We start from the raw sequence: 21,974 nt of genomic DNA on the forward strand, positions 1-21,974 counted from the left end.
TTTGATAGAAAGTTTAAAAATATAAATTGATTTTTTTTTTAATTATTACAAAACCCTTAATATATATATTTTTAAACAGATTTCATGTAGGTTAAAACGCTTAAAACTTATGGCGACGGCGGGGATTGAATTTAAGTAGCGTAGGTGAATGTGGGCCGTCGATTATCCAGAGCTCGAAACAGAGGAACCTTACAAAACCCTAAAGCCTTCTCATTCTATGCGCTAAGAGCTCCGCAGCCGCGATCCCAACGTAGGAACTTCTGGAACACAAGTATGCTACTCTCTCTTCTTCTTTCTTCCTTCTCATCTCGTTTTCGCTATTGTTTTCCGTTGTTTATTGTTCTATAGGAAGTACTCCAGTTTTCCTAGCTTTCGTAAGTTTTGTATTTCATGATTTCTTAGCATCTGTAGTAATCGCTAGGGTGATAAACGAGGAATGTAATGCGTTTGTTCTTACTTGAAGAATGAGTGCGGTGTTTTTTTTGATATCTTGTTGTTATGTTTTTTTTTTGTTTTGTATTTGAGTTGGAAGTGTTAGGGTTTCGATCTTACTGTATTTTCTTTCTCTTTGCTGCACTACCGGTTACAGATATGAGTAGCGAAGGAGTCAAGGGAGGCCCGGTTGTTCCGGAGTCCGTGTTGAAGAAGCGCAAGAGGAACGAGGAATGGGCTCTGGCTGAGAAGAAAGGTCTAGAGGCGGCGAAGAAGAAGAATGCTGAGAACCGGAAGTTGATCTTTAACAGGGCTAAACTCTATGCAAAGGAATATGATGAGCAGCAGAAAGAGTTGGTTCGCTTGAAGCGCGAGGCTAGACTCAAGGGAGGATTTTACGTAGATCCTGAGGCCAAACTTCTGTTTATCATCAGGATCCGAGGGTGAGTGATTTGGTTCGGAAGACCTTTTTTGATTACTTGCTTGAATCCTGTTGTATCTGTCTTTATTTTATGTATTGTTTTTGGATTTTCAGTATCAATGCTATTGACCCCAAGACCAAGAAGATTCTTCAGCTTCTGCGTTTGAGACAGGTAACGAGTTTATCCATTGATTTCATCTCACACAAAAAGGGTTTGCAGAGACTGTCTTCATATATATTCCTTTTGCAATTGGTTCTTTCTATCTTTTGCATGGACTGTTTTTATACAACCTATGAAATTGGATTAACTAATAACCTGCAGAGTTGATTTGACCTATGCCCTGACCACTTTCCCTGTCTGAGGTATTTGAAAGTTTCTGAGTTAGGCGAGTAATTTTAGTAGGAATACGAGTATGAAAGAACAATAGGTTTCTTTGCCTTTTTGCCATTTAATAACTGGTTGAAACTGATATTTGTTTCCATTATGAGTCATTGTTCTGTTATGGAATTCTTTTAGGTATTGTACTTCTCGAATGATTGTCTAAATGTTAACTGGTGAAGAAGATTGTGCTATTTCATGATGTTTGGAGTGCTGGCAATTATATTCACCCGTTCCGTTGGCATGTTACGTAATGGTTTGCATTTGTGTTTTTTTACTTTCAGCTCACTCTGTGTATCATATCAATGCATTGTTTAAACATTTTGATGTTGAATCTAGTTTGTTATTGTTGTTTTATTTTGTTTCTTCCAATGCACCTAGGAATGTTTATCTCGCATCTGTTTTGCTTTGTTTTGTACCTCACTCCTTGCTTACCAACCCTGCAGATTTTCAATGGTGTCTTTTTGAAAGTGAACAAGGCAACATTGAACATGTTGCACAGAGTGGAGCCTTATGTCACTTATGGGTATGCTTCACTTGGATTTCTTCTGTTTCTTCTTTTGATTATCTGAAGTTCATGATTAACTCATTGTTTTCCTGAACTGATACTTTCAGCTATCCAAATTTGAAGAGCGTGAAAGAACTGATTTACAAGAGAGGCTTTGGAAAACTCAACAAGCGAAGAACTCCTTTGACTGACAACTCCATCATCGAGCAGGTTTGTTGCTCGGAGGAATTCTATATTAAGTTCTATGGAAGTATAGCAGTTTGAAGTACCAATTGTTATTCACAACGTTCCATCCTTTATAACTGGTGTTGGGTGTTTTGTTTGTTCAGGCTCTTGGCAAGTTCGGAATTATTTGTGCAGAAGACCTCATCCACGAGATTTTGACAGTGGGACCCCATTTCAAGGAGGCCAACAATTTCCTCTGGCCATTCAAACTGAAAGCTCCCCTTGGTGGTTTGAAGAAGAAGAGAAATCATTATGTTGAAGGAGGTGACGCTGGAAACCGTGAAAACTACATCAATGAACTCATCAGAAGGATGAATTAAGATACTTTTGAGTTTGTTCGTGAGTTTCTGCTGGGCGCTGGGAAAATAGTTCCAATAGGTCTGTCATTTGAAGTTTCGTTTTTGGAATCTCAGAATGTTTTGGTATTTCATTAGTGTACTTCTATCTTCGGAATTTTTATCTTTGAGAATGATTTAAATTTTGGTTATATTAATCAGAGATTTTTCTAAAATTTCAGTTCTACCCGTTTCTAGTTGATGTCAGTAGTTTCATGTTCTTGATTTGCACTCTGTTTACCTTTTTCCGGGCTGAGATTTTCACTTCCCTTCTATCGTGAGGTGTCTACACGTCTTTTGTTGTCTGTAATGTATATTAGAGAGGGTAAATAATGGCTGTTGCAATTCATTCTCGGTACTTGAGATGTGAGAAGGTCGTCCTATTACGTCATTGGGGAGAGGTTTTCACACAAATGTTTCTTTCTCCTTCCCAATTACGGGATCTCACAATCCACCCTTTAGGGTCTAGCTTTCTTGTTGGCATACCGTCTTGTGTCCATCCCAGTGCCACTCGAGTTCTATTTGTAACCCGTTCAAATCCAATGTTAGCAGGTTTGGTTGTCTTTGTGCTTTTTCTTGAGTTTTTCTTAGGGTTTTTAATACATATCACAAGTCCACCGCTAGAGAGGTTTCTGTTTCGTTCTTCTCCCTAGTTAATGTGAGATCTCACGTGAAAAACATAGTCGAACATCTTGACATGTTTCAGTTCACATAGTCTAAACAAGAAGTGTTGATCTTAGATTTTGAATATATAGTTAAATTAGTTGAACTATGTTTACGTTGATTTAGAGTAAAATTACCCAACACACATCGGTCTAATCATGTCGAATAAATTCTCTGCAATTAAAGTTTTCGTGATTTTCCACAAAGTTGATAGACGTCAATTTAATTAGAATTAGAGAAATGAATCATACCTTACAAGCCAACTCTACCAACCATTGAAATTAAACCCCCCGTAATAATTAGAATTAGATGGTTGACCTTCTTGGTATAATAATTAGCACCATAATTATCATTATCCTTGACTAATCAAATAAATTTCACGTCAAATGATATATTTGTTTGAAAAATATGGTTGTTAATTATGCATTAATAAAACCCTATTTTCCTTGATTGGAAGCCGTCCAATCTTAACTCAGTTTAATTTTAAAGTGTACATAACTACGAGCCTAAATCTCTATGCACCACTCATTATTATTATTATTATTAAAAAAAAAAACGTTTTTCATTTATCCTTTTTTATTTAGAAATAAATGTGAAAAGGGTGAAGTAAGGTAGGCATCAAAATTTCCAAAATATAATTTAAATAGATTATATTTTTTTTTTTATTTGTATATAATGGGGAACCAAGCTGTATAAATAAGAGTGAAAAAAAATATATAATTATTTTTTCTTACCAAATTTATGCTTTTTTCCCAACAAAAAGTTCCGTTTAAATAATATATAAATCCACGTGTTTTTTTAATTTATATTTTTAGTTCCGTATTTATCTACAACCTGTTTTCTAACGTTTATCGTTTCTTATGTTTTTATTTTTGTTTTTATTTTTATTTTTATTTTTTCAAATAAGATAATATGACAGCATTTAGTAATTAATTCCTGTTTTGTTATTGAAAAAAAAAACATAAATATATTTAGCTAACCATCTCACGTTTCTAAAACACGTATAGTAGAGAGAAATTTTCTTTGTTCCCCTCTACGTACTATTGTTCATACTCACATGTTTCTCAGAAAAATTCTTAAAACGTTACTCAACATATAACTACTTCAAACAAAGTACGTTAAACTTGGAGCTCTTATGATTGAGTCATCGAAAAGGAAGATGCACCATGTTGGTATAAGTAATAACTTCGATTCTTTTAAAGTTTTTATCATTTTTTCTATGATCACTCTTATTTGAAAATGGTATCGATTCATTCATGTATTTCTGGTTTATTGAAACGTCATTCAATAATTTAAATAAAAAAAAAAAACAAACTTTAAAGGTCATTCAACATTTAAAAAGAAAAAGGAAAATTGTTTTGTATTTTTGTTTATTGTCAAATTCAAAAGTTTGAAAACTCTTACCTTTTTGATTCCATTTAAATAAAAAGACAACATAATTATTATTTTTAAAATATTTTATTTAGCAAGTAGGTGAAATATATTTTCAATGGAATTTATTAGTCCTTTTAAAAAAATTAAAAATAAAATTGTTTAATTGTCTCAACTTTGTTGGAATATTCATTTATGTATTTCAACTAATGGATAACATTTACCTTAGAAGGCTAAATTAATAAAAATAAATAAAAAACAAAAACCTTAAATCTTTCTGTCTTTAAATTTTTTATTTTTAAAATTTTCAATAATATCCTTAAATTTTAAATATATTCTTAAAATTAAAAAGAAATAATTAATATTATATTTAAAAAATATTCATAAAATAGTATTAATATCCTTTATCTTTATAAAAAAAAAAAAGTCAAAATAAATTATTGAATTAATAGTAAAAATATTTTTGAAGTTTTTTAATAAAATTAAAATGTTGAGAACCGAAAAATATTTTTGAAAGTTGAGGGACATTTTTTTTTTTAATTTTTAACAAATATTTCTTCAAAACTCACCGAAATGTATTTTTTATTGTTTATTTTTAAAATTTTGAAGAATGTTTTTATTAATTTAGAAATTAACCAAAACTCAAAATACTTTGAAAAAAAAAAATCATGGATAAAGGTTAAAATAGTAAAATAGCTATTGAATTATTGGTATATTATTTTTCTATCTAATTTAAATATATTCTTGTAACATATTAACATAAATATTGAATTTAATCGAAAATCAAAATAACAAAAAAAAAAAAAAAAATTAAATTTTGGAAAATAAATGTTGGCTCTCCCCCTTCGGTATCGTGAGGGCCATATTTGAATTTCATTAAAATAAAATAAAAAAGAATTGAATGGACTTTTTCGTAAAATCACAGGTTTGTTAAACGGTTGATGATACTGTGGGCGGGCGAATCTGATCTTTTTCCATTTTATTATTATTATTATTATTATTTTTTTAATTATTTATTTTTTATTTTCCATTGTTTTATTTACAAGAACATGAGCATTTGACTTTAAAAATATTCCTTTTCATCAAAACCTCAAAAAATTTAAAACAATTTTCTTAAATTTTTCTTTTTTCTTTTTGTACTGAGTTTGTTACTCTATTTTTTACCCTTCAACTTTAAAAAAATTTCGTTAATACCCTTCTACTTTTTACCACTAGTACTATATTTTAACATCCGTAACTTTTATAAAAAATAGAAAGTTCATTAGTATTTTAAGATTTGTGTTCATTTCACTTCTCGATCATTAGTTCAAGTGGGTTAAAAACGTACATCGATAAATTATAAATTATCTTTCAAATAAGAAAATGACTTATTACAACTGAAATTCAACATTTTGAACGTTTAAGTTTCAAATATATGAATTAACGTATTTTTTAAAAGAAAAAAAATAATATTTTAATTATAAGTTGTTCAATTTTGAAGATTTTTTCTCCATTTTTTTGGTATGTTGAAACGAATAATAGAAGACAAATATATTAAATTAATAAATAAATAATATTGTTTAAAATTGAAAGTGGAGAATAAATAATTAATAGCATAAACATTATAGTAAGAAAATAGAGTAATTTGAAGCTCACTCCACGTAATATTACACGAAATTTGCATAAAATAAAGAGGGAACAAATTGACCAATTTAATTATAAAATAAATAAATAAATAAAATATAATATATAAAAGCTTGGTTGGAGCTTATCCATGTGCTTAGAACCGTACCTATTGTACCAATTTTAATAAAATACTAATTAGTTACACCAAATTCTTTTTTTTTTTTTTCAATTCAAATGGTTGACTCTCCATGTAATTCAATAATTATGCATTTTAATTACCAAATTTCCCGTTAATTTCGATTATATTATATTATATTACTTCGTTCGATTTTTTTTTTTAATTTCAATCTATATCGAATTTTGTCACATGTGTCGATCTGGTTGTTGTGTTCGGTGAGTTTGAGTACTGCTTATAATTAAGATATAATATTAAAAAATAAAAAGAATTATCATTCGAGATTAGAGGTATGATGAGACGGGTTGCTTATAAGAATGGATGACAGTGTCTATCTTGACTTTTATATTTGAATTGAAACGAATATTTTGTTGTGAAAACTTGTCTGGATTAGGGTGGAAATTCTCTTATCTTTTAAAAATATATTTCTTTATTTTAATATTAATAGTCCTACGTCAAGATAATACCTTAGTAATAAATAAAAAAAAAAAGTTTAATGATTAAATTATAAATGTATTATAAATTTCATGATTAAATTTATAAAATTTGTTCACCGGTTAGTTCCAAAATATTATTTGTAATAGTGTGCAAACCTGTAATGGGCCAAAATAGACAATTTTGTGCTAGTGAGCTAGATATGAGGTGTTGTGCCAGTGAGGATGTTAGTCCCTCGAAGGGGTGCATTGTGAGATGGTCTTAGGTTGTTACAATAGTATTAGAACCAAACAATGTGTGACTGAGAACATAGGGTCTGAATGGGAGTGGATTGTGAGATCTCACATCGGTTGGAGAGGGGAACAAAACATAACGTGATAATGATAAGTAACAGGTCAAATCGATGGACTTGCTCGGTTACATAAACAAAAATGAGAAGAAATATAATTATAATTTGTCTAATTTTGTAAAGAAACATAATATTATAAAAGGAATAAAAAAGTGAATGATTTGTTTTCCCATAAATATGAGTGAGAATTAAAAATTTGAAAATTAAAAAATAAAAATTAAAAAGAGAAATTAGGAAGGACAAAAGGGTTGACTTTGTCAAGTTGGCTAGTAAGAAACGCCATTCCATTATTCTATTCCAAATAAAATAAAAACATTTAAAAAAAAATATTTTAATCTCAAAATTAAAAAATTAGTGAGATATTCGAAACTAAAATAAATAAATAAATAAATAAATAAATAAATAAATAAATAAATAAATAAATAAATAAATAAATAAATAAATAATAATAAGAGAACCGTCAGTCACGTACTTAACTTCCCTCCTCCGTACGTCCTTCCTTCTTTATAAATTCTCATCTTCTTCACTGCAAAACCAAACCAAAAACCAAACCCAAAAAAAAACCGATTTTTTCTTCTCTCGATCTCTCTCAGATTAAAAAAAAAACCGGGGATGATGTACGAACCAGGGCACCATTTTCAGGCCCAGAAGAAGCCGCAGCAGCTAAACAGATGGCGCTCATCCAAGAACAATAGCGAAGACTGCGATGAAGCTCTGCCCATGGTGGATTTGGATTTGAGTGGCTTATCTCTTGAATCTCTCCCAAATCCAACCCTCAATCTCGCTTCGATTTCCCATCTCGATCTCTCTAACAACAATCTTCAGGTAAATGGATTGTTATTCATTCAGGAAATGTTCATGAATTTATTTATAAGAACAACATGAACTCAAACACATGATCCTTATCCTTATCCCTCTCATTTAGTCAATACTTCCATTTATTTCTTTTTGACTTTGGTGCCGTTGTCGATGTCTTATCGCTTGTCTCGACTTCATTTTGATGTAATATTTGTTGATTTTTAATATTAGGGTTTTTGGTTTTGAAGGTAATTCCTGAATCGTTGACGGCTCGGTTGTTGAATTTGGTGTCGTTTGATGTGCATTCGAATCAACTTAAGTCTCTTCCGAATTCTATTGGGTGTCTCTCGAAACTCAAGATTCTTAATGTCTCTGGTAACCTCATCGTTTCTCTACCTTCTACGATCGAAAATTGCAGGTAACTTTCGTCTCTCGAGATTCATATAGAAACAGCTTCTCATCAATTATGTATAATTTATCAGAAAATAAAAATATTAAAAAAAAAAAAAAAGAAATAAATAGACGAGGTTATGAATATGGTATATTGTTTTCCTAATTAATGGATTTTCTGTTTTGTTATCTGACACATCACATCAATAACCCAAACCAGATTTTGTTTTTCTCTTACAATTCCTTTTTTGCCCTTTTTCTTTTTTTTTTAAAAAATATTTAAAATTTATTTCCTTTCCTTTTATAATATTTTATTATATTTTAAGAATTTAGCTTCATTTGATTAAACAATAATATATTTTTTAATATCGAAAATTACATATATATTTTTAAAAAAATTTGAGCAAAAAAAAAAAAAAAAAATTATATTTAAGCTTTAAAATCATGGCGTGAGATCAGAACAGCAAGTAAATTAATTAAGTTTCTTATTCCAATTATTAAAAAGAAAATTGGAATTATTTTTATACAATAAAATTAAAAATTAATTAACAGACAGATCAAACAAAAATCTCTAATGATTTATATAATTTATCATTAATTAATAATTGATTACTTGCCAAAGATAATCACCCTTTTTTAAAAAAACTATTTTTCTACAATAAATATTAAATAATTTAAATATAATAAGTTTATTAAAAAATACGAACTAAAATTTAAAGAAGATAAAGGAAATTTGTCAATGCTTATTTTCTATGGATTTGAATTTAGTAGCGGTGGACGCGGAGAAGAAATCACATTTAATGCTTATTTTTTATTTATTAAAAGCGACAAAGACTATAGACTTTAAAATAATTAATTAAATAAATAAATAATTCTTTGTTTTCATTTATTACGCAACTTTTCCAACGTGATACTTTATAATAATTATTAATAATAAATTCATTATTTTATAAATTTAAATCACTGCCTTTTATTTTTTTCAGAAAATATTATTCAAAATGATAATTTAGTTGAAATTCTTGGAATTTTAAGTAAAGCATGCCACGTGTACATGATGACAGGTCATTGGAAGAGTTGCATGCCAACTTCAACCAGCTTACCAGGCTTCCAGACACCATAGGCTTTGAGTTGACCAATCTCAAGAAGTTAGCAGTCAACTCTAACAAGCTTGATTTCCTCCCCCACTCGCTCTCCCATTTGACCTCCCTTCGCGTGCTTGACACGCACCTCAACTGCCTCCGGTCACTCCCTGACGACCTGGAGAATCTCATCAACCTCCAAGTCTTGAACGTAAGCCAAAACTTCCAATACCTCCAAGCCCTCCCCTACTCCATTGGGCTCCTCATCTCCTTGGTCGAGCTCGACGTTAGCTACAACAAGATCACCTCCCTCCCAGACTCCATTGGCTGCCTCAAGAATCTCAAGAAGCTCAATGTTGAAGGCAACCCTCTAGCATCGCCCCCGCCCGAGGTGATCGAGCAAGGGTTAGACGCGGTGAGGATGTACTTGAGCGACAAGATGAATGGAGTGCATAAAGGGTCGCATAAGAAGAGGTCATGGGTGGGGAAATTGGTGAAGTATGGAACTTTCAACAGCAGAGGGAATGGGGTGAGCCGAGAGGAGAAAGAGGGGTTCATCATGCCAGAGTATCGATCCATCGACGGCCTGGCGTCACCGAGATACATGGGAATGTTCTCGCCACGCCGTCTGTTCTCGCCCCGGCATACTTTCTCGAAGTGAGAAAGCTAAGAGTTGGTATGATATTTGTGTTATAGTTACAGATGATAGCAAAAATAGGGTTGGAGGTAGGAAGGGTTGAATGGGTAATGTAAATGTAAAAGACAATGGTAGGAAAAGATGTAAGCTGTTTGTTCCTTTTTGCCAACAATTGTGTTGTCTGCTCTGCTTCATAGGATTAACGTATGAAGTATTGTTTTAAAATGAGAATGTTTTGAATGTTTGGGATATTAAGGATGTTGTTTAAGGTGGAATGCTGGTAAGTTACTGACATAAAATATGAAAACCAAGCCCCCTGCCTACAATCAGGTCAAATATTCAAATTTTCACTCAAGTCGATATCCAATGCAAGAGCTAAAAACGCAAACTCGAACACTATAAACATACACACAACTCTATGATACGAGCAAATAATGGAATTCAACATGATTCATTCAAACTTTGAGCTGAATCAAAACATATGCACAGACACTCTGTTAAGAGAAATTCAAAATGCAGCAACCCTCACATTGCTACAATCTAAAAGACATGAGAAATTGATTCATAATACAAAAAGTGGTACAAAAATCGGTCCAATGAGACTGTCTTACTTGAACAGGATCTATTATATAGGTTGTACTATCGTGTCTTTGAGTTCTAAAAAGGTCGGGGACGGGGACGGGGACGAGGACGAGACATCACACTCCCAAATCCTAAACAGGGTTTACAAAAAGGTTCTTTATGCAGGGCTTTACATGATCTAATAACATACATTGTCACTTGAAATCAAAGAAGAGGTCATTATATGGATGAGATATCACTTATACAACATATATCCAAATTATGCATTAATCAATACTATTGAATGAAGAACAAAGCTTCAACCAGTGTATTGTTGAAAAGAATTTGCTTACCCTTCATATCTGACAAAGGTATTTGGGATTCCTTAACTACAAGATCAAGCTATCAAATTCCAAGAAGAAGCAACATGGACTATCAGATAAAGAATCATTAGCTCAATTATTTTGCAAAAAGTTTGATTCATATGAGCTTTAAAAGGGCATTTGAAAAATCTTATAAAGGAGACAAGAACATGAAGAAATATAACTCTATCACAAGTTAAACAAGCTGAGGAAACTGAAAAGATACAACCAAACAATGTTGTAACAGTCCAAGCCCACCGCTAGCAAATATTGTTCTCTTTGGGCTTTCCCTTTCGGGCTTCCCCTCTCAAGGTTTTGAAATGGTATGCTAGGGAGAGGCTTCCACACCCTTATAAAGAATGTTTCATTCCCCTCTCCAACCGATGTGGGATCTCACAAATGTTGTCTTAGCTTAGCACTAAATCAGTCATATGCATAGAAAAAGCTATAACAAAAGCCATAGAAATGAAATTATAAACCACCAGCAAGCAATTGAACACCATGAATTCAGCATAGGAGAATAGGAAAGTTCAGTGTCACGGTCATGCTCGTCCAATGCCCATGCCACACCGAACCCTTTATGTTATCTCATGTTGTATTGCTTTACTATTGTATTTTCTATTTGTATGACTGTTCCGTGAAATCATGTCTAGGCCTGCTTGAGACGATTTAGGTCTGGCAAGCCTTGAAGCGGAGACATGATTTCGTCAAACGGTCGTACAAACAGAAAATACAATGGTGTGGCATGGGCATGCAGCCACGGGCAACACGCCCTGGACGAGCATGACTGTGACACACAGGCACATCAAGGCAAATAAACAAGAACCATAGAAATGATGCAGACAGCATTTAGATCTTAAACAAGAAGCATATAACAAAAGCAGCCTGGTAGTTCATTAACAATGTCAAAATGTGTAACATCGCATAAGTTCCTCCATTACTCGAGACAAAAGGGAACTCAAACTAGATTAAAGTAGATCCTAAATTTCTCTACCATGTATCAACGAAGGTATGCGGGGATCTTAATACGAATGAACAGCATACTCATAACATACGCAATAACAACAGAAGAAATCCCAGCAGATGCATACGAAACCTTGACGCTTTTGGCGCGATTCCGATCAAGAGCAAGGTCCATGAGCACAATTCCGAGTCCACCCAGTACGAACATGAACCCAGAAGAGAGTCCCTCGATGATGTACTGCCCATTGACGCGACCCGGAAGAAAAACCACGGGTCGGACGGATCCAGTCGTCGGGTCCTGGGTGGATCCGATGCCAGGAGGCTCAACGATGACATCGTAAACGAAGCCAGAGATGACCATGAAGTAAGTGAGAAGGACAAGGGCGTAGACGGTCATCGGAGAGGGGAGGGTCAAGGTCGGAAGCTTGAGACGGAGGCGCGGCGGACGGAGGAAAGAAAATGGGAGAATACGAAGGATGTGGAAAATGGGGTCGATGGAGGAGAACGAAGCATCTGCCGATGCGGCGGCGGAAGTGATCTGACTGGAGGATTCCGATTTGGGAGGCATTTTTCCGGCTGGAATCAACTCGAAGATCCTCCCGATGTGAAATTTGACGAATTGTGAGATGGGATCTATCTCTTCAATCGCAAAGGTGCAAGATTGTGTAGAAATTTAACTCTTGTTTTTCATAATTACGAAAATGGCACCCTCGTAAAATAAATTTGACAATTAACCCCTTAAAAAAAGCCAAATTACAAAAATCGCCCTAACAAGTTTTCAATTCAAATCAATGGAACAATAATGCTTTTCTATTAAAAAAATTAGTAAATTTTGAGCAACGACCTCGATTAATACTATGCCAAAACTCGGGTTATTACAAATTGATTGGAGTAAAGATAAAAAGAAGAAGAAAAGATCAATTTTTTAGCTCAACGGTTAACATTTCAAATGATAATTAGTACGTTGTTTATCGGAGCTATTACCCGATGGATTAAATTTTTGATGTAATTTTATTGGTTGGGTTGAAAATAATTTTAAGTAAAAAAAAGTAAAATTGGATCTTTAAGCATAAATTCAGAGGAAAAAGGATTTTAAAGGGGGAAGAACAAAGTGGGGCTGTCAAGAATTTGTCCGCCAATTGCGAAAGTGAAGGAAGGAAGGAAGGCGCGTGGATTTCTCCGTCTCTCTCAGACAACTGTTTCCATTTTCCGCCATTAACGCTCTTCTCTTCTCTCTCTTTCTCTTTCACTCACTCACTCACTTCACTGGTTAACCCTCCTTTTCCCATTTTCTGCTTTTGGGTTATTTGTTTCCAATCATGTTTGTCCGTACACCCATCTCAACTCCATTTTAAACCCATTTATCGCTTAGCCGAATCCCATTACACGTCTCCTTACAGCCGCCACTGAGAGCGATTATCAGCGGCTATTGGGTCTTTCCGTGATGTTCAAATTCTTGTTCAAAAAGGATGTTCGCAAGATTCTCAAGCGCAAGGATAGCGATGCCGGCCAAAGGGGTACTTTCTTTCTCTTTTTTTGTTTGAATTTGGGTGTTTTTGCGGATTTCCCCTTGCATTTCAGATGGTTGTTCTAATGCTTCTCATGTAGAATCCATAAACCCACCTACCCATGAAGGGCTTTGTGAGTTTGGTACTCGTAGCTAATCAGATCTGGTCGTTTGATATCCATTTTGTTTCTTGAGTAGCCGCTAAGTTAGGGTCTATTTCTCTGTTTTTTTTATCTGTAGTGATTATTGTGGAAGTATTATAAATGGTTGCCCTCAATGAAATTGCATGTTGTATATGCCAAGACAATGAGTATCCATTTTAAGATCATCACATTGTTTTGTTTTCTCCATTTAGTATTGTTTTGGTAGATTACTTTGTCTTAGAATGGTTCATACAAACATTAGTATAGTATGAGATGAAATTAGAAATCTATACCAATCATGAAAACTTGGACAAATTTGTAACATCAGGAAAATCGTTGGAGGATTTGCGAGGATCGTTATTTAGCAAATTTCGGTCGCCCGAAGGTGCCAAACGTCAGCAGCAACGTTCTTGTGGTCCTGCTGTTGCTCTTACCTTCAATTTCTTTGTTGCAGTTAGTATTATCTTCATGAATAAATTGGTTGGTATTTCAATGTCTATCTACTGTCGTTCATTGGATTGGGTTGGATTGGATTGGATTGTCGTGTTTGCAGCTGGTAACGCTTGTGGCGTTTTTCTGTCTGTGTCTTCAGGTGCTTAAAACTGTTGGCTTTACATTTCCTATATTTCTCAGTTTCATTCACTATTTCATCAGCTGGATATTGATGGCTATTTTCAACTTTTTCGCTATCCTTCCTGCATCTCCGCTATCGAAGACGACTCGTTCGTCGACTTTGCTTACTCTTGGTTTAGTTATGTCGCTATCTACGGGGCTTGCGAACGTGAGCTTGAAGTATAATAGGTGAGAGTCAACAATCCTGTTGTCCTTCATATGTTTGTTTAGTGACATTCTGAATGCTAATATCAACTTCAGTGTGGGGTTTTATCAGATGGCAAAGATTGCTGTAACTCCATCCATTGTATTGGCAGAGTTTATATTATATGGAAAGAAAGTTTCTTTCTTCAAGGTAAATGAAGCCCTTTATATACTGAATTTTTTGTATACTCCCTCAAAAGACTTTTCTATTACAAATCATGGTTTGGACGATGTGGTTAATGATATGTATTGTGAGATCCCACATCGGTTGAAAAAGGGAACGAAACATTGCTTATGACAGTGTGAAAACCTCTTCCTATCCAACGCGTTTTAAAGCCTTAAGGGGAAACCCGGAAGGGAAAGCCCCAAGAGGACAATATCTGCTAGCGGTGAACTTAGGTTGTTACAAATAGTATCAAAGCTAGTCACTGGGTAGTGTGCCAATGAGGACATTGGACCTCAAAGGGGGGTAGACTGTGAGATCTCACATTGGTTGGAGAGGGGAACGAAGGATTGCTTATGAGGGTGTGGAAACCTCTCTCTAGCAGACGTGTTTTAAAACCTTGAGGGGAAGCCCAGAAGGGAAACCCCAAAGAGGACAATATCCGCTAGAGATGGACTTGGGCTGTTACAAATAGTATCAGAGCCAGACAAAGACGCAGGGCCCCCAAGGGGGGTGGATTGTGAGATCCCACATCGGTTAGAGAGGGGAAGAAACATTGCTTATGAGGGTGTAGAAACCTCTCCCTACCAGACACGTTTTAAAACTTTGAGGGAAAGCCCAAAGAGGACAATATCCACTAGTAGGGACTTGGGCTGTTACATGAATTGATATACCATTACCATTAGCCTTTACTTCTGGATTCTGATAAATCTTCTCTGTTCATCAAGGTCCTAGCGCTTGTCGTGGTGTCTGTTGGTGTCGCTGTGGCTACGGTGACTGATCTGCAGTTCGATCTCTTCGGTGCTTGTATTGCATTGGCATGGATCATTCCTAGCGCGGTTAATAAGATTCTTTGGTCCAGTCTGCAACAGCAGGAGAACTGGACAGCCATGGCGTATGTTCTACATTTTATCATTCATGTTTTCACTTTTTCATGTTACATTATTAGGGATTGAATCTGAACTTTGAAATTTTGTGATAGGTTGATGTGGAAGACAACACCTATTACATTGTGTGGTTTTATTGCTTTAATACCTTTCTTAGACCCGCCTGGTGTTCTAACTTTCAACTGGAGCTTCAATAATACAATGGCTATTCTGCTGTCAGCAATTCTAGGGTTCTTGCTTCAGTGGTCTGGTGCCTTGGCACTCGGGTATGTGAAATCTCTGTTGTTCTTCAATCAACACACTTGTTCTTGATATATTTTAACACTTTTTCGAGCGTTGTTTCCCTTTGATTAGTTAATGCTACAACTCTTTATGTGATGCTATGTGAGATCCTACATTGGTGTACCAGCGAGGACGTTGGGCCCCTAAAAGAGGTGGATTGTGAGATCCCACCTCGATTAGAGAGGGGAACGAAACATTCCTTAAAAGGGTGTGGAAACCTCTTCCTAGCATATGCGTTTTAAAACTTTGAGGAGAAACGTAGAAGGGAAAGCCCAAGAAGGACAATATCTGCCAGCGGTGGGCTTGGGGGATTACAAATGATATCAGAGTCAAACACCGAACGGTGTCGCTGGCCCCCAAGAGGGGTGGATTGTGAGATCCCATTGATGAGTGAAGGGAACGAAGCATTACTTGTAAGGGTTTAGAAACCTCTCCCTAATAAACGTGTTTCAAAACCTTGAGGGGAAGCTCAGTAGGAAAAGTTCAAAAAAGACAATATGTGCTAGCGGTGGGTTTGAGCTGTTACAAATGGTATCAGAGCCAGACACCGGGTGGTGTGCCAACGAGGACGCTGGGCCCCCAAAGGGGGTGGATTGTGAGATCCCACATCAGTTGGAGAGGGGAATGAAACATTCTTTATAAGGGTGAGGAAACCTCTTCCTAGCGGACACATTTTGAAGGAAAGTCAAGAAGGGAAAGTCCAAAGAGGACAATATCTGCTAGTGGTGGGGTTAGAATGTTACTTTATCCTAAGGCTAACCCAATCTGTCCAACGTACTAGTATGAACTTGTTAAGGTATACATGATCTACTTCTATTAATCTTTTAGTTTCACGAAATCTACAGGGCTACCTCTGCTGTCAGCCACGTCGTACTCGGGCAGTTTAAAACCTGTGTAATCCTTCTCGGAAACTACTATCTCTTCAACGCCGATCCAGGCAAAACCAGTATATGTGGCGCGTTCACAGCTATAATGGGCATGTCAGTTTATACCTACCTGAACTTGAGACAGCAACAATCCAAAACATCAAAACAAGCCTCCTCTTTCCCAAAATCTAAACTTAGCAAAGAAAATGGAAGTACTCATGATGAGAAGTTAGGGGAGGAGTCTGTTTGAGGTAGGAGATGATACTCGCAGGCGTTACATCGATTCGTTTTTGGCTAACTCATCCATTTTTCTGCAGTTAGTGATAGGGATAGGGGATATATGCATGTTCATACGAGTAGACTCTTCGATTTTTAGCGATTTTTCTGCTTCATAATCTTTCATTCTCTTGCAAATTTTTGTTTCCTGATATGTAGAGTTGTCAAACTATTAACAATACATTGTAGAAATGAAATATACATTGAAGAAGCCATTGGTTTTTGTTTCTTGGCTCTGTTTTTCAGTTCATACGACAGCAGCCTTGTACTCTGGTAATGATTAGAGGTGTCTAATTGTCGATTCGGGGTGTTTTTTTAGACAGTTTTGCTATGAAAAACCAGTGGGATTGAGCCGAACGAGCTGAATCGACTCGGGTTCGTTCTAATTGGTTTTGAGACGTAAAGTTGTAGGCAATGTGGAAAGAAAATTTGTAAGGGAAGGGAGCATTTCATTTGGTCTTTAGAGGCTTTTGAAGCACATGGTGGGTGTCGGCGTTGAGGCTGACAGATAGTCTTTGCAAGTTTTTTAAAAAAGAAAGGAGATGCCTTGCCTTGTTTCTTGTAGACTCAAAGACAAAGAGATTTTCCTTTTATTTTTCCGTGCAAAACTCCATCACGTGCACGGTTGTAACACCGTCGTAACGTGTATTATTAATTTATTATAACGACTAAAGATGTCTTCGAGAGAGGGAAGAGCAAGCTTTCCCGATCCCCATTCCCACGAAATGGCTTGGAGATTCCCCGATCCCCATTCATAGCATAGGGTAATAGGGGTAGAGATTTGGATAGAATCGAGGATGGAGAATATAATCTCAATCCCCAGCTTCGTGACGACAGGGGTGGTAGGAAATTTATAGGAATTGGGTTCTCGTAGAAAATTGATATCACAGTGTAGTCTCCATATTTGGCGAGGGGGGATGGAGATTTGGGTAGGATCGAGGACGGAGAATATAATCTCAGGAAAAAAAAAATCTCTCCCTATTTTTCATTGTTCGAGTCAACGTAGGACCCCGACCTCGTAGGTTAAATGAACAACTCTTTAACTTAACCCAATGAATTCAATTGATTATGGCACTAATAATCGACAAGATTCATTGAATTATGAACACTAATCTGGTTTGGATTCTAATCTAATTTGTATTAAAAAAAGAATATATTTTTCGAACATGCATGATACTATCGACAAGAACCCACATTTAAAATGTATTTATTATTCCAAAAACAAAATCTCATCAACCATTAATTAAGTTTTGATTAATTATTAATTGCTTCATTTGGAGCGTTGTGTTCATAAAGGCACATGCATGTTCTTCAATAACATAACCATCTCAAGCTTTTGATGCCATCTTGGTTTGTGTATTCAAATTATTGCTCCAAAAAATAACTCAAAATTTGCAGACAATAATACTAACAAATGTAATATATTTGTGGACAATTAATCCTAATCCTAAAACTCTCTCTGCTAATCAATCTTCGACGAACACTTTAGAGTCCCAAAAGCACGTAATATAGTATCGTTATCGGTAAGGCAATCAGCATCCCGAATATGACCCTGCACACACCAAAGTTTATATCAGTGACGATCAGAAAATGATATCTATGTTCTTTTGAAAGCAAGTAAAACTCACGCCGTGCTGAGTATATCTGCATGAACGTTGTACTCCTTGGCAAACACGAATGGAACGATCCCTTGTGGAAGCGCAGCTTGAACGATAGCAACATGAAGAAGAACGCCACGCAGACCAACTGCAATTGAAGTTGCAGCCATCACAGCTGGGCCTGTCAAGAACCTCACTGCCATTGAAAACGTTGCCACTGATTTCCCACAAGCTATGATCTTTGGTTGTAATGCCATGAACAAACCTGCAAAAGGGTATGAATCAATTGAGTTCAAGGTAATGAAAAGAAGAGAGGGAAGTAGATTGATGAATACCAAGGCTGAACATAGCCATTCCCAAGCCAGCATCTGATAGAATTGATATCGATCCTTTGATGATGGTAGGCATTTCAATGTGCCATCGGTATGAAACGAGGGACCAAATAACACCGATGAGACTAGAATATGTGTTGGGATTTCGGATGAGCTTTCTCCAAACCATGATGAGTATGAGGCGAGTCATGACACTTGCAGGAGGCATGTGTTGTTTATTGTTCTTCTGTTCATAATCTCCATCTTCTATGTTCATCTTCTTATGAAAATCATTGTATGAAGATCCATTGTTATTCCCTTTCAATCTCTTCTTTGATCCTTCTTCCATGGATTCTTCATCTCTGTTCTTCCTTCCTGGGCTCATATTGGCTATCACCTCTTGTAGCCCTGCATTCTCACGTAAAAAACGTCATTTTTGATTTAAGGAATGATCATGGATTTATAAGTAAGGAATACGTCTTCGTTGGTACAAGACCTTCGGGGAAGCCCAAAGCAAAACCATGAGAGTTTATACTCAAAGTGGATAATATCATATCATTGTGGAGATTCGTGATTCCTAACATGGTATCACAGCCATGCCCTTAACTTAGCTATGTCAAAAGTGTAGTCAAAAGTGACTCAAGTGTCGAACAAATGGTGTACTTTGTTCGAGAACTCCAAAGAAGGAGTCGAACCTCAATTAAGGGGAGGCTGTTTCAGGGCTCCACAAATAGTGTACTTTGTTCAAGAACTCCAGACAATAAGTCAACCCTTGATTAAGGGGAGGATTTGCGAAGGCTCCACAAAGGGTGTACTTTGTTCAAGGGCTCGAGAGAAGGAGTTGTTTAAGGGGAGACTATTCGAGGGCACCATAGGCCTCGGGGAGCCTCTATAGTGTACTTCATTCGAGGCTCCGATTACATCTCCATTAGTACGATGTCCTTTGGGGAAGAAGTCCAAAGCAAACCCACGATAGTTTATACTCAGAGTAAACAATATCACACCATTATGGAGAGTCGTTATTCCTAACCTAAGCAAGTTTCGTTCTTTCTCTTACCTTTTGCAGCTATGGCTTCTTGTTGAGCTTTAGAAGCGTCGACCGCAGCAAAATCCGAGGCGGTGGCGGCTCTATTAACAGCATGTTTACCCTCCGAGACAGGGGAAGCACTTGAACTCCAAACAAACATATGCAGCTCCTTGTTGTTACCAGTAGAGTTCGCAGCTCCATGGCAGCTGCTGCTGCCATTCTGATCTTTCTTCTTCATTTGACCACCACTCGAAGACCCTGAAAACATGGGATTCGGCGGCGGATAAGACGGCATAGATCCACCATTAAAAAGCTCTCCACTCATACTCCTCCCTCCCCTTTTCTTCTTCAACATCTCCTCATCAAAGTTCGACGTTCTTGGCGTTGCTCCTTTCGATGATTGCAACGAGTAAACTTCGCCTAAATCAATCAAAAAACAACCAAATTCAGCTCAAATCCATAGATCAAACTAAAAAAAAACCCATTTTTTTTACCTTGAAAACTGTTCGTGTAGCCATGTTTAGGACTAGGAGCTTTACTAGCAAACATGGCGTAAAAATCCGTCTGGTTGAAGCTAGAAGCTCTAGGCGTTGGCTCTCTAGATGATTGAACAGAATAAATCTCAACCCCCGTAAGATTTGAAGCTCTAGGAGTCATGGAAGTCAACGAATTCAAACCATGAGATTTATTAAAAGAAGAAACCATTGAAGAAGCTGCCGATCTTCTAACCACAACATGAAGCTTCCCATCATCACCAATCTCAGCATCCGCTTGCAATTGCTCTCTTCCATTCAACGAAACCACATCGGAATCGACACGAAACGATGTAATCGAACCAGCTGTTTCAGGGAACTGCTCTGTTATCAGAAGCTTAGCTCCTCTGTATTCGAACATGAACAGCATTAAAGTATACCAAATTATACTCTGCAAGACAACAATTTGGACCATTAAATTGCCGGAGAAATCGCCATACATAGCTTTGAGAAGAGGGATTCCCATAACGAGAGTGTTGGGAAGAGTGGAGAGTGAAAACAGAGTGATCATCCATTCGAGAGTCCCCTGTTTTGTGAAGCTCTGCCACAGAAACAGAGCAAATAAGATGACGATTTTTTGGAGGGAATCTGCTGCGATGAATTGGTAATTCATCGCGTATGGATCATTGGAGGAGATGAAATGGAAGGAAAGTAATGGAACGGCAAAGACGGCGACGAAACGGTTGATACCGGAGCATTGATCGGGAGTGAAGATTTTCCACCATTTTACAGAGCCGTAAGCTAAGATCATTGCGACATACAGTGGGACAATGGCGGCGAAGACATCGTATATGTCTTTTCCGGTGATCATTTTTTATTTCAGAAGAAAAACAAGAAGAAATTGGGAGATGGGTTTGTCTGATTTTGTGTTGTTCCTCTGTTTTTGAGTTACATGAGGAAATTGGAGGAGAGGGAGGAGAGAAAGAAGGGGGGGATTGTGTGTACTTATAGGAGAGGTGGGTGTACGACGGTGGAGAGGCGGGGATCGGTGGTTTGCGGTGGAGGGGTGGAGAAAGGACAGGATTATTAAAATAATCGAAGAAGATCAGAGATTGTCGTTGAGGAAGGAAGAAACAGGAAAGTCGGCGGCACAGAAGGAGCTAGAGAGAGAGCACATGAGAGTTACAGGCATATTGGCAGTGATCCACGCCATTGTTTGTTGGAACACTTGGGTTTGTTTATTTGTATATTCAAATCTTTGGTGGTGGGACTTGAGCCCTTCAATTTGCTGCTCTTAATTATCACTTCTTTCGATTCTTCTTTGGGTTTTGGAGATACACCCAATCTACCCATGCACATGCTTTTCTATGTAATTTCTTTTAGTTCATATCGAGTGAGTAGATCCCACGTTAGCTTCGATACTCGTAAATGTTTGAGCTTAACTCATAAGTGTCTCCTCCCTTCGTTGATATTCATGTTTACCGTAAGATCCCATATTAATTAGGGAGAGGAACGAGTGTTTGCAAGGACACTGGCCCTGAAGAGGTGGATTGTGTGATCCCACCTCAGTTGGAGAGGGAACGAAATATTATAAAGGTGTGAAAATCTCTCACTAGCATTAGGGTTTTAAAAACCTTGAAGGGAAAGTCCAAGGACAATAATGTCTGCTACCAGTGAATTTGAGCGGTTTGGTGGAGTAGGGGAGGAGGTCTTCATTTGGAAGGTATGTCATTATCAGCTCCTATTCAAATGTACTTGTCTAACTCGCTCGAAAGCTCTTAGTGCAGTGACTATTGATTTGTTCTTGATCTACTAGTTCGAATGCTTGAATCTATTTCCGTGCAAACAACCAAGACTTGAATTGCATGTGGAGAAATTATTTTGAATCTGAATTAGCACTTGATGGCCTTGGTATTCACCGACGACATGGTCACGTT

General features: G+C 36.4%; 5 protein-coding genes across 5 annotated transcripts; 3 read left to right on the forward strand and 2 right to left on the reverse strand.

Moving 5' to 3' along the window:
- Positions 1 to 150: 150 nt before the first annotated feature.
- Positions 151 to 2,485, forward strand: LOC111793307 (60S ribosomal protein L7-2-like). The gene is made up of 6 exons (XM_023675141.1): positions 151 to 271; positions 590 to 875; positions 968 to 1,025; positions 1,679 to 1,758; positions 1,848 to 1,950; positions 2,070 to 2,485. Exons 2-6 carry the CDS (start codon positions 592 to 594, stop codon positions 2,283 to 2,285), a joined length of 741 nt encoding a protein of 246 aa, XP_023530909.1. The 5' UTR covers positions 151 to 271; positions 590 to 591; the 3' UTR covers positions 2,286 to 2,485.
- Positions 2,486 to 7,433: 4,948 nt separating this feature from the next.
- Positions 7,434 to 10,073, forward strand: LOC111794065 (plant intracellular Ras-group-related LRR protein 6-like). Its single transcript, XM_023676185.1, has 3 exons — positions 7,434 to 7,723; positions 7,945 to 8,114; positions 9,148 to 10,073. The coding sequence occupies exons 1-3, from the start codon at positions 7,511 to 7,513 to the stop codon at positions 9,824 to 9,826; spliced, it is 1,062 nt and encodes a 353-aa protein (XP_023531953.1). The 5' UTR covers positions 7,434 to 7,510; the 3' UTR covers positions 9,827 to 10,073.
- Positions 10,074 to 11,595: 1,522 nt separating this feature from the next.
- LOC111794066 (oligosaccharyltransferase complex subunit ostc-like) lies at positions 11,596 to 12,359 on the reverse strand. The gene has a single exon (XM_023676186.1). It carries the CDS (start codon positions 12,254 to 12,256, stop codon positions 11,726 to 11,728), a length of 531 nt encoding a protein of 176 aa, XP_023531954.1. The 5' UTR covers positions 12,257 to 12,359; the 3' UTR covers positions 11,596 to 11,725.
- A 441-nt stretch (positions 12,360 to 12,800) lies between these two features.
- On the forward strand, positions 12,801 to 16,855 carry LOC111792151 (nucleotide-sugar uncharacterized transporter 1). The gene is made up of 7 exons (XM_023673486.1): positions 12,801 to 13,205; positions 13,667 to 13,818; positions 13,931 to 14,139; positions 14,212 to 14,305; positions 15,046 to 15,212; positions 15,300 to 15,470; positions 16,332 to 16,855. The coding sequence occupies exons 1-7, from the start codon at positions 13,133 to 13,135 to the stop codon at positions 16,600 to 16,602; spliced, it is 1,137 nt and encodes a 378-aa protein (XP_023529254.1). The 5' UTR covers positions 12,801 to 13,132; the 3' UTR covers positions 16,603 to 16,855.
- A 1,080-nt stretch (positions 16,856 to 17,935) lies between these two features.
- Positions 17,936 to 21,217, reverse strand: LOC111793814 (auxin efflux carrier component 2). The gene is made up of 5 exons (XM_023675862.1): positions 20,059 to 21,217; positions 19,595 to 19,984; positions 18,562 to 18,945; positions 18,257 to 18,491; positions 17,936 to 18,180 (listed from the first exon to the last, which is right to left on the reverse strand). Exons 1-5 carry the CDS (start codon positions 20,906 to 20,908, stop codon positions 18,114 to 18,116), a joined length of 1,926 nt encoding a protein of 641 aa, XP_023531630.1. The 5' UTR covers positions 20,909 to 21,217; the 3' UTR covers positions 17,936 to 18,113.
- Between the last annotated feature and the right edge of the window lie 757 nt (positions 21,218 to 21,974).

The sequence above is a fragment of the Cucurbita pepo genome, chromosome LG04, assembly GCF_002806865.2.
Source record: "Cucurbita pepo subsp. pepo cultivar mu-cu-16 chromosome LG04, ASM280686v2, whole genome shotgun sequence".
Taxonomy (NCBI): Eukaryota; Viridiplantae; Streptophyta; class Magnoliopsida; order Cucurbitales; family Cucurbitaceae; genus Cucurbita; species Cucurbita pepo.

Coding starts and splice junctions, on each gene's coding strand:
- LOC111794066 (XM_023676186.1), bottom strand. CDS start 12,256: ATGCCTCCCAAATCGGAATCCTCCAGTCAGATCACTTCCGCCGCCGCA.
- LOC111793814 (XM_023675862.1), bottom strand. CDS start 20,908: ATGATCACCGGAAAAGACATATACGATGTCTTCGCCGCCATTGTCCCA. Junction 19,985..20,058: donor CTACACGAACAGTTTTCAAG/GTAAAAAAAATG, acceptor TGATTGATTTAG/GCGAAGTTTACTCGTTGCAA. Junction 18,181..18,256: donor GCAGATATACTCAGCACGGC/GTGAGTTTTACT, acceptor TGGTGTGTGCAG/GGTCATATTCGGGATGCTGA.
- LOC111793307 (XM_023675141.1), top strand. CDS start 592: ATGAGTAGCGAAGGAGTCAAGGGAGGCCCGGTTGTTCCGGAGTCCGTG. Junction 1,759..1,847: donor GAGCCTTATGTCACTTATGG/GTATGCTTCACT, acceptor TGATACTTTCAG/CTATCCAAATTTGAAGAGCG. Junction 1,951..2,069: donor ACAACTCCATCATCGAGCAG/GTTTGTTGCTCG, acceptor TTGTTTGTTCAG/GCTCTTGGCAAGTTCGGAAT.
- LOC111792151 (XM_023673486.1), top strand. CDS start 13,133: ATGTTCAAATTCTTGTTCAAAAAGGATGTTCGCAAGATTCTCAAGCGC. Junction 14,140..14,211: donor GTGAGCTTGAAGTATAATAG/GTGAGAGTCAAC, acceptor TATCAACTTCAG/TGTGGGGTTTTATCAGATGG. Junction 15,471..16,331: donor TCTGGTGCCTTGGCACTCGG/GTATGTGAAATC, acceptor CGAAATCTACAG/GGCTACCTCTGCTGTCAGCC.
- LOC111794065 (XM_023676185.1), top strand. CDS start 7,511: ATGATGTACGAACCAGGGCACCATTTTCAGGCCCAGAAGAAGCCGCAG. Junction 7,724..7,944: donor TCTCTAACAACAATCTTCAG/GTAAATGGATTG, acceptor TTGGTTTTGAAG/GTAATTCCTGAATCGTTGAC. Junction 8,115..9,147: donor TCTACGATCGAAAATTGCAG/GTAACTTTCGTC, acceptor ACATGATGACAG/GTCATTGGAAGAGTTGCATG.